The 11534-nt window shown below is 45.3% G+C and overlaps 2 protein-coding genes across 5 annotated transcripts in view; one reads left to right on the forward strand and one right to left on the reverse strand.

Moving 5' to 3' along the window:
- Positions 1-2400, reverse strand: part of atp10d (ATPase phospholipid transporting 10D) — a 29450-nt gene extending 27050 nt beyond the window's left edge. The window contains exon 1 of one of the 4 annotated variants that reach the window (XM_035417070.1): positions 2358-2400. In XM_035417070.1, coding sequence (XP_035272961.1) covers positions 2358-2385 — 28 coding nt within the window. In that variant the 5' untranslated portion in view covers positions 2386-2400. Of the gene's footprint in view, positions 1-594; positions 787-824; positions 1274-1321; positions 1386-2357 lie in introns of those variants that run through there. The other 3 variants (XM_035417072.1, XM_035417069.1, XM_035417071.1) reach the window with 3 other exon arrangements.
- On the forward strand, positions 1406-10630 carry commd8 (COMM domain containing 8). The gene is made up of 5 exons (XM_035417076.1): positions 1406-1553; positions 6695-6850; positions 7003-7155; positions 8614-8769; positions 10592-10630. The coding sequence occupies exons 1-5, from the start codon at positions 1509-1511 to the stop codon at positions 10610-10612; spliced, it is 531 nt and encodes a 176-aa protein (XP_035272967.1). The 5' UTR covers positions 1406-1508; the 3' UTR covers positions 10613-10630.
- Positions 10631-11534: the final 904 nt, after the last annotated feature.

Below are 11534 nucleotides of genomic sequence, written 5' to 3' on the forward strand. Positions count from 1 at the left end.
GCTGCCCGTGAAATCAAACAGGTCCGGTGGCATTTTTTTCTTGTAAACAGCCATCTCAAAATTCCTCTTTGCCATTATCTTAAATATCGGTTCAGTTTCGAACAGTTTTCGGAGGTGGCCAAACTAATCAGTTTAAGTAAAATCTGCAACCCCCACTGGTCTCTTACACAGCCTGCACTGACTGAGTTCACATTGTCGAGAACACATCCCTCTCAAATTAAAAACTGCGCGTATGAAATGGGAGTACATATTGAGAATTTTAAACGGATGAAAACAGGTGTTACTTTCCGCATGGGGGACCTCGTATTAAGAATTAGCTATGGTTGTACTACAGTAGCCAACAAACTCACTTTATTGTCTGTTTACAGTTTACATGTGAGATTCCACAGGGCGTATTCATTCGTGTGTTTTCAATGTTATTTTTTCATGTAACCGCTTGAAACCGCAACCGCAGAAGACCCTCAGAAATGCAGGCGTAACGCGTGCGAATATATGCAGGACCGGAAACAGATAACCGGTTTAATTTTATGAAAGCAAAAAAAAATCACAACATTTTGGATGACTGCTGGTCTATTGCGTGGTATATGGTCTTACCTTATGTCCATGTAAATCAAGATTGTATTTAGCGCCTTGCGATCAACCCCATCTGGACGAACGCCTTCACCATACCTAGCAACGCGACTGAATTCCACCAATGCGCTATATGCAACGTTAGCAAGCAGTTCAGCAAAACAAAGGAAGCTGCACTTTCTGTCCTTCTCCTTGCAACCGAAATCACGTGTGCGCTGCAAAAACGCGTCTAACAGAGTTCTCAGTTTCCCTACCTGAAAGCTCATAAACAGTGGTCATGTTACCATTCGGTGTTCCGAGGACGTCGCCCATCGCACAACTTGTAATTAGCAAGATGCAAGGACAAGCTCTATTTGCCATATCTATCCAGTAGGCTAAAATCAGTTCAAATGAACATGAGTTTATTTTATTTTATTATTCATCCGTAAACTATTGAAATGCAAAATATTTCCTAGCCTACTGGAATAGACAGAAAAACCGCTACATAGACCGTACTTTAATTAGTAAGTTTAGTAATTTGGTCTGATTGCACTTTGGAGAGACATTCAACCCTAGTATTGAATGTAAGCCTACTGACACTAAATAATTGTCATCATTTTTGTAAATTCAGGTCGCCGGTTGATTAAAAGGACAAACAAATGCGTCTATATCAAACTGTATTACATTTGTAACCATACAGCCATAGCAACAAGACGTAACCAAATATTTTATCATCGTTGCTAGAGATTTACTTCCATAATAGGCTACCCACCTGATCTTGAACAGAAAACGTTATGTTCAGGCCGGAACTCTACGTGAAACAGAACGGAACTACAAGTTTCTTTCTACTCTTAATTATCTCAGAAGCCAAATCACATGACTCCATGTACTAGTCAGCTGACGTACACGAGCTTCCCTGTTGATGTTCCGGAAAGGGCTGGAATTATTTAACAGGAATTATGATTAAATTACTTGAAAAACTGCCTGTAACGGAATGTCCAAAAGTAAGTACACAGTTCTGCACTTTAATATACATACAGTAATTTTACTGAGCATAACAGAAGTGGTGATTATCACGGATCGTGATTTTTCCAACTGCAGACACTTTCTCACGGCGTTAGTTAGCATATCTAACAAAAGAGATCTTTAACTTTAATGTAGCTGAACAGGTAGTCAGATCGCTGATATTAATGTGCGATGGGTGCATAAGGGGTTCGTATTGGCATGTTGATTGAGGCCCCAATCTTATTTAGAAATGGATGCTAATTTCGAACGCAAAATAATCACGTTTTACTAAAATGTGTTTGAAATTAATACACCACAACAACCTACAAATGTGTAAACAAACGCTAAACAGTTTGATATTGGTTGTTGGCTGACCTAGTTGGCAGGTAACATAAAATGCTTTTCAGTATCATATGTTAATATTGAGACTGGTAACAATTATCTAGTTAAGTTGAACACATATTTTACTGCAAAAAGCACACAGAATACATTTAGAATACTGTTCTCAAATGAGGAGTATCATATCATTGTAAGGATAGGCTTTAAAAAAGTACGGGTAAGGATAAGTTCAGGTGTCAAACCTGTTATGAAGAAACAGGCTTGCTTAAAACATGCTGTTCTCAGGCTCTGCAAAGGTAGAGTTGTAAAGAAGGTGTATTTCTAATCATTACACCTATTCTCATTGGCTTCTCTCAGTAGGTGTTATGCTGATACAAATGAACTTAAGTAACAATAATAATAATAATCAGAAATTATATTAATGTTATTTTCACAGTGAGTTATTAATGCATGCATTGGCTTACCCGAATTCGAAGCAGATGGAGAAGTCATTGGGATGACCTAGATCAGGCAGGGCACGATGCTGGATGTTATCTAGACAGCACACGGGATGATAAGCCTTCACAGGCTAGGTTTCCTTTCAATTCTCACAAAAATTCTCATGTCATTTATGATTTATTGGAATGTATGAGGGTGTTTATGAAAGGTACAGCTGAGCAGGCTTCTCGAGTTTAGCGCTAGCCTGCTACCCAACCTGTTCCCTCAGACCCCGTTCTGCGTGTGGCGTTCGTTCCTTAGCGCCCCACGGTAGACTCAACCGGTTTAGGGACTTCATACTTGCCTGGCTGTGTGACACTGAAGACACGGTTCATTCCGTTCATAGCTGTCCGGGAGCGATTTTAGTCACAGCGAAGGCCAGGCGTTTAAACCAGGCGCGCAGGGTTTACTGGAAGGATTTCTCCCCCACTTTCCTGCTACCAGTCCAACTAGAAGACAAAAAAAGTTCGTCTTTCACACTGACTTTCAGATGATTACTCTCATTAAAAAAATTTTTTTTTTAAATCTTTGTCACAGAAAAGTAACAGAACTGACTCACAATGACTTGTGAGACAAATTTAAGGACACGTTTTGGCATAATTTGTGCTTAGGCCTACCTGTTCAAGTTACCATTGGCAGTAACATACCTTTCTCATGGCTGCCCTCCCCCCCACCTCCCCATACCTGTATAGTGAAGTGTTGCAGACCAGTGTTGAACTGTGGTGCATTTATGCTAATGTTTGTGTTCTTCGTTAAGCAGCTGTGAGCTTAGCGCACGGTTTCCTCAGGATCATTTGAATGTCGTGGTGATAGGTTTGCATACGTGCATGTCTTTACTTTTTTCTTTCACTGTTTTACACACTCTGTCACTGACGTGTTACTCTCTATTCTGTGGCATAGTCTTTTTCCCTGAGACAGGATTGTAGGTCATTCTGAATAGGAGGAGCATTCACATGAATGACTAATGTGGCAATAATGACTGAAATAATAATCATTTGTGATGATGCAATACCTTTGTAACTGTCTGTGTCCCTGTACATCTTGAAGACGGAAATATGCTATTAGAAAGTTGGCAAAACTTCAGTCTTTGCCTTTGATTTATACCCACCCGAAATGTAAAAAATGTTGAGTGAATTAATTACGCTGATGCATTAGTTAAGTAATTCAGAGCAGAGACTGATGGGGAAAAATGAGGAAATACACACACACATGCAATGTGCGGGCATACACGCAAACACACACACAACGCGTGGGCATACACACACATACACAGCATACGCACACATATACCCACACACCACACCTGCACACACACACACACACTCGCAACACTTGAAACAGATTTATTACGTCTATCAAACATAACTGCTGTGCACATAGAATTTCTTTTTAAATTGTATTTTGCAGACCAATATATACCACAGAGGACCTCTAGTGGTTGAGGAGTATATATATAGATTGTATTTACCCACATGCACACCCAGCTTAGAACATGTTTATTTTTATATTCCTCGAATACAACTGCTGTGCATAGTAATGTGACCACAGCCAGAAAGTGTAGCGTTATTTGAGGTGTATAGTACAACATTTTTCTTCTTCGGGAGGCCACAAAAATGACAGGGACATTTTTTCCCCCTCATTTAGGACCATTTGTGCTCATGACAGAGAAGGGAGAAATCTTCCATAAAAGGTTATCCCCTTTGGACAGTAGAGCCTCCGGTGGAATACTGATTATAATGCTCGGGAATACAGCCAGAGAGTCAGTTAAAACGTGGTAGCGGTGACTCCCCGATTCCAGTTTACTTATTTGGCACTACTGACAGCATTGTTAGCTTATTTTGGCATTAAGTCATTGCAGCCAGGGAATATAAAATGCTTGGCTATTACTCGCTTATGGTGTGTGTAGTGCATCCCCCTGTGTAGCATTGCGTTTATTTTCTTGAAGTCAGGATCTTATAATGAAGTAGCTTCCCTTGATAGTTTACTGGGAATTATACTCACTGTTTTACACTCTCATGAGACATTTATCATCCCATCAGTTTGGATAAATGGATCTCCACTGTGGCGTTTTCGGCTTCATTTGGAGGGTGTTTGGAGCGACTAAAATGTTTTTGCAACATCAGAAGATCTGTGCTTCTGAACACAGGTCACAGAGACCCTGCTGTTTTCCAGTTCATCCCACTATCACTACATCAAGTGCTTTGATGGAAATGTAGTCACCATGTGCATTCTCAACTTCAACTCATGAGTAAATGTAACTGTTCATTTTTTATGGTTAACTTGGCCTTCAGCTAAACCTTGGTTGAGAATGGTGGGTGGGGGGAGAAATAAAATGTATTTAATTATGAGTCTATGTTAAGGACAAACGTTGATTGAATTGGGAACCATTGTAATGCACAAAATTAATGGAAATTCATAGAACATCCTGGGCATCTTTAGCCCCATCGTGCTCAGGTGGTCTAGATGGCCTGAACCTTTTTTAAGTTCATTGTAGAGCCATTGTGAGGTGTGATAGAAAGGTGAACCACTAGGGGGAGCTAAGGACCTTCAATAACAATGTTAATGTTGCGAGAAATATGTTTCAGGAGAAAAATAAAACAATAAACATTTCAAGTGCAGCGATTCAGCCGTTTCTATTCAGTACCGCATCGCAACCAAAAGCCGCCGCTATTAAATGAAACCCGCTAATGTGCGAGGTCTCTTATTACGGCGAATGTGTCCCTCTCACTCCCAGTGAGTTACAGTGCAGTTATAGATAATCGGCATGGCCCAAGGGCGGCTACAAGGCTCCAGTTCAGAGCAGCCGGTGACACGCCAGTGATAAAGAATCGCGCTAAAGCCGTGGCAGATGCGAGCGCAAGGCCGTAGCCACCATTAGCATACGCTAAACGGCGCTCGAAATCATCATAAAAACATTCCCAGATGTCGTTGCGAGGCGGCAGCGCCTAACGTTTATTAATGAGAGCAGCGCTGCCTTATATCACACCAGTGTGCGCGAGGGGGTCTGACAGCCGTGTAATGTATTAGCGAGGTTTAGCGCGGCGCCAAAGTTTGCCTTGCATTTAAATCGCAGCTCAGCCTCGCATCCGGGTTCTGGGGACACATTTAATCTGGAAAGGTTTTGAGTAACATCAGAGGGTTTTGAGTAACATCAGAGGGTTCTGAGGAATGTCTGAGTGTTCTCTGTCTCACACCCAAAAAGGATCCTACAGTCACGGGACAAGACTGCCTTGCTGGACCAGAAATGATAAAACTTGGACCTAGCGGTAGTTTCAAGGCTCCAGTGCTTAAAAATGATCTTCCTCAGATCACCCAATAAGATCGTTCCTCAGATCGCACAGTAAGATGGTTTCTCAGGGCATGTGGTAAGATCATTCATCAGATCATCCAATAAGATCATTCCTCAGATCACATGGTAAGATAGTTCCCCAGATATCTATACATATTTAGGTATAGAAAATGCTTTGCTTTCTTCTTAAGACTAAAAAGTTACCCTTTTAGGCCAACACCTCTGCCGTGTAATCCAAATCTCCTCCCTACTGGAGTCTTGTTTTTTTTTGTTGGCACTAAACAAAAACAAGGTTAAACCGATGAGTCATTTTGCCATCCTGATTGCTAGAGGGACCACGTGGAATAAAGACAAAAACGCATTTGTCTGCAGGAGCGGGTACTGCACATCCTGAGGTCACCCAGCTTAGAGGCTGTAAATGTCCCAATTTTGCCTAGCTTGGAGACTGTAAACGTCTCGAGGTCGCTGACCTTAGAGACTGTAAACGTCCTGAGGTCACTGAGCTTAGAGGCTGTAAACATCTGGAGGTCACTGAGCGTAGAGACAGTAAACGTGCCGAGATCACTGACCTTGGAGACTGTCAGCTTCTCGAGGTCACTGAGATTACAGACTGTAAACGTCCTGAGGTCACTGAGCTTAGAGACTGCAAACGTCCCAAAGTCGGGAGGGGGGTGATGGGAGGAGAACTTGCAGACGCACCTTTAGGGGGCTGATTGGCAGCTGAGCACAGGTGCCGTGAATTATTTGGAGTGATCCGGCGGGACGGGCGAGGGGGGTCACCCTGCTGGGGCGGGCCCGTGGGAGTTCAGGCGTGATGGGGAGACCGGCTGCAGGTGCGAGAGACTGAGGAGTGGGTTCTGTTTTCAGATTCATAACAAGGAGAAGGTACTTTAAAGAGCATAACATAACTGAAGCGCAGATTCTAAATGCAACTATTCCCTGTGAAATTGTTCAGTACTCAACAACATAGAACAGTATGGTATGGTATAAAATAGGAGACCTCTGTCTTTCGCTCATTCTTTCTCTCTCTCTCAGTTCCTCCACAGAGTGGTGGATGGGGTATGTGGGCGGGACCCTCCTCGGTTCGGGGATTATGGGAACGTCTGGAGCCTGACTGAGTGGATGGAGATTCTGGACGGCCTCTCCTCGTTCTTCCGCTTCGCGGTGGGGAAGAAGTGCTCTGATGAAGAGGTGAGTTACATCACTTCCTGTCTCCGCTATACCACACTTTGAGCACCTTTTTCACACAAGGGATAGGATAAAATGTGTGTATGTGCCTGTGTGTGTGCGTGGACATGTACACGCGTGTGTGTTGACATGTACACGCGTGTGCGTGCGTACAGGTGCAGGAGTCGCTGGCGGATCTGGGCGGCGGGCATCGCGAGGCTGTCCTGGCGTGTCTGAAGGGCAGGGGGGAGGAGCTTCGGCAGGCCCTGGTGGAGCGGACCAATGCCGTGTCCTCTGCCCAGCTCCAGGACTTTGACTGGCAGATCAAGGTACCAATCCAGACACCCATCTCTCATCTGTTAGCCATGGTGGGTCTCAGCCGGGCTGTCCCAAATTCAGCGGCACCAAAGTCAACTTGTAGGCAAGCTAAATGCAATTGATCTGCGTGAGTTTGTTATTTGGAGCCCTGGCCATAAGGTTTGCTGTGGCTGTCCGTATTATCACAAGATGAACTGCAAGCTTATGCAAGCTAATGTGCGCTCAGTTTATCGGATTTAGAGATTAACTGAATATCACACAAATATGTGATTAACATCAGCTGTTGAAGCTGAGGTGCACAAATTGGCATCTCGTCTTCGACGCAGCCATGGTCAGGCATATTAACAGAGTTCAATTCAGGGTATTACACAAGTGCTGGAGAGGCTTGTCTTTGAGTAGCGCGCTTTGGAGGGAGAGAAATCTCATGTGAACTTTTTAGAAATGGCCTGGGGGGTGCACTCTAATTAGAGTGGATTCTGCTGGTGCTGAAGCGGAATTCCGATCCTCGCTAATTACCGCGCCATCGCGAAACCCCGCGAATCCCTCTGACTTTTTAATGTTCTCCTGTTCATCAAGAAGCTGTGCTTTTCCCCACTTAGTGTGAAGGATGTTGGGAGTTTTTTTAGTTTTTTTTTTTAAGGAGTTTGAAAAGTTCTCTTTGGTGAAGGGGGACCTGTTAATTGGCATAGCCTATAGCGTGTGTGCTCTGGTTATTGTGGGTGAGTTTTTAGGTGTTTTTGGTGCCCATAATGGCACAAGGCCGGACTCTCGCCTGGCCGCGGTCATTTCTTTTTCATTTCAGAGGTGGTGGTCATTTTAATTTGTTTGGAGGTGCGTGCGAGCGTCTTTCATTTCAGAGGCAGGGGCTTGGAGAGGGCTTAGAGCTTTATGGGAGATTTATGGCTCGGTTTCAAAGAAGTGCGGTAACGAATGAAAACTCGTTACGTTTTGCCATGTGTGACGAGCGCCCGCTCACTCACCAGCGTTCTGGGGCCCCGCGGGGCCGGTACACCGCGCTCCGTGTGCCGTCGCTGATGCAGAACAACCGGGAGGCTGAACGGTTTTTTCTAAAAACGATTTATAAATAAACGATCATTTGTTCTGCTGAGGCCTACTCATGCAGATCGTGGCTATAAGCTAAGCTGCACCAAGTCCGAGACCCTCACGTGAACACACACACTGAACGCTGTGCCCATGTGAACACACACACTGAACGCTGTGCTCATGTGAATACACACACTGAACGCTGTGCCCATGTGAATGCACACACTGAACGCTGTGCCCATGTGAACACACACAATGAACGCTGTGCCCATGTGAACGCACACACTGAACGCTGTGCTCATGAACACGCACATTGAACGCTGTGCTCACAAACATGGGCACTGAACGCTGTGCTGTTGAACACGCGCACTGAACACTGTGCTCTTGAACACACACTGACCTCTCTACTCTGTCTCTCTCTGCAGTTGGCCCTGTCCAGCGACAAGATCTCCTCCCTGCAGATGGCGCTGCTGAGCCTGAGTCTGGATGTGAAGCAGGGAGGCGTGCTGAAGCCTGTGGCCCTCGAGCTGAACCGTGAGGAGCTGCAGACCCTCATCAACTCCTTAGAGGCAGCCAATAAGGTACTGTGTTACACTAAATCAATACAGTATCTTATTACACTTGGCCAATAAGGTACTGTGTTACACTAAATCAATACAGTGTCTTGTTACACTCAGCCAATAAGGTACTGTGTTACAGTAAATCAATACAGTGTCTTGTTACACTCAGCCAATAAGGTACTGTGTTACACTAAATCAATACGGTGTCTTATTACACCCGGCCAGTAAGGTACTGTGTTACACTAAATCAATATGCTATCTTGTTACACTTGGCCAATAAGGTACTGGGTTACACTAAATCAATACGGTGTCTTGTTACACTTGGCCAATAAGGTATTGAAACAGAACAAAACAGCTACACATCTTGTCTTTACAGATTTCTGTGCGAACCCATCTGTTGAATGGGTGTCTCAGTGCCCAGTGTCTGCTGAATGCATGTAGTGGAGTGTTACGCTGGCGTTAGAGCGCTGTAGATCGATCGAGAATTCCCACGGACATTCCGTGTTTGCTGTTGTCACAGCACAGGAAGTCCCCCGGTGGGGAACAGGAAGTTGTGCTGAATGGTTGGCTGGGCATCTCTAGCAATTAAAAACAGCATCAGACTCCGGCAGTCCGGCCCTGGCCCTGCCACCGTGTCGGTGATGATTACGGTCTTACCGCGCGGTGGGTTCGAGATCGAGGGAATTTTGGTGGGAGATGGTGCGAGACTGGGATGATGTATGGAGGCTATTACTATGGGCAAAATATCAATGGCCACCATTGATCTCTTCAAGAGGAAAGTAGGAAACCATTCGCAGGAATGAAAAGCTCCATTTGCCCAGAGGTAAAACACTTCCACCTGAACCCCAGAACACTTTCGAAAGCATTAAAGAGGGGGTGCCCGGGGTGGTGAAGGGTTTAGGCTTTTGACTGTAAGGGACTGACAGACACTAAACACACCTGGATCATTTATTCTGAGAAATTCAGCACTGTCATTATATTCATCTTCCATGTCCTCTCCTCCCTCAGTCACGTCCTCTCTCTATCTCTCCACCTCTCCACCCTCTGTCCTCTCTTCTCTCCACCTTTCCTCCCTCTGTCCCCCCTTCTCTCCACCTCTCCTCCCTCTCTCCACCTCTCCTCCCTCTGTCACCTCCTCTCTCCACCTCACCTCTCCCTGTTGCTGGTGCACCCACCCTCAGTGCTGTTCCACAGACTTGTTCCTGCGATAGCGACCGTGTGAAATCTGCAGGTTTCTCCTGATGAGATGACGAGACGTCAGAGCTCGAGCTAATCTGGAGTCAGCTGCACACACACACTCTCACACGCACGCACACACACACACACACACCTCTGGGATCATCTGAGGTCAGCTCCTCGGTTGCTGCACACAGGCGCACACCTCTGGTTGCTATGGCACCTAAACCTGCCTTTTGACGAATGCAGAGTCACAGCCTTCCGTGTGCGGAGAGAGCGCCACCAGGGGGCGCTGCTAGTCTCCACGGTTACAGCTGTCAGCCTGCAGCAACAATAAACGTCTCTCAAGACCTTGTGTGGCTCGTCAGTTATTTCTTTTCCTGGCGTTGACAAAAATGTGTGAATGTAACAAGGCTGTGTGAGGTCTGCTGGTGTTTGGGGGAGGGGGGAGGGGGAGCTGTCAGCTGGTGGTTATGAGCTTATTGTACCACTGTGTAGTGGGTGATGGGTAGGAGCTCAAATTCCCTGGGGAAGTTAAGGGGCGTATAAGGCTAAGCAGAGGAGGTGTTACCCCTCCCTCCCTTCCCGCTCTCCTGAAGTATTAGCCCACTTCTGTCCTCCATTCACCATCTCCCTCCCTCTCTTTCCCTCTCTCTCTCTCTGACAGGTTGTCCTCCAGCTCAAATGAGGGTGATGGAGCTGATCAGCAGCAGCAGCCACTGAGCAGCATTTCAGCATTTCAGAGAGAGAGCGCATGAGTGTGCTTGATTTAGAGAGCCTGGGAGTGAGTGAGAGAGACATAGAGAGACTGTGTGAAAGAACATGCACGTGTGAGTGTGTTTGAGCTAGAGAGCGTGTGTGTGTGTGTGTGTGTGTGTGAGTGTGTTTGAGCTAGAGAGCCTGTGTGTGTGTGAGAGTGACATAGAGAGACTGTGTGAAAGAACGTGCGTGTGTGTGTTTGAGCTAGACAGCCTGTGTGTGTGTGAGAGTGAGCGTGTGTGAGAGACAGACAGAGAATATGCATGAGTGTGTGTGTGTGAGACAGAGAGAGACACAGTGTGTGAGACAGACAGGGGGAGTGTGTGTGTGAGAGTGTGAGTGAGAGAGAATTTGTGTGAATGTGTGTGTATTTGCGAGACAGTGTGAGAGAGAGAAAGAGAAAGAAAGAGAGAAAAAACCAGCAGAGAAGAGTTATTGGAGTGCAGAGGAGCTGGGCCCTGACCTAGCACCGTGTCAGCCAATCAGACTGCAGCACCTGAACCGTGCCAAGAAGAAATAACTTTTTTTTTTTTACACATTCCTGTTTAAGAAGCTTAATAAACTGCAATCACTTGTAGTTAACTTTTGTGTGTGTACACCTGTACATATGTGTGTGCGATTAATAAAATTGTTTTTGAAATCCACGTTCCTTGGCTCTGGTCCACCAGCATATACTTAAAATTAGTAAATGCACGAATGTAGTAATGTGGAATAATTAACCTGATGGACACAGACAGTAACTTTTGGTATAGACATGGTGAGTTTTGTTATAGGCAGGGAAAGTTTGGGTATAGGCAGGATAAATTGGGGTACAGGCAGGGTAAGTTGGGGTGCAGACATTGTAAATTGGG

The sequence above is a fragment of the Anguilla anguilla genome, chromosome 5 (assembly GCF_013347855.1).
Source record: "Anguilla anguilla isolate fAngAng1 chromosome 5, fAngAng1.pri, whole genome shotgun sequence".
NCBI lineage: Eukaryota > Metazoa > Chordata > Actinopteri > Anguilliformes > Anguillidae > Anguilla > Anguilla anguilla.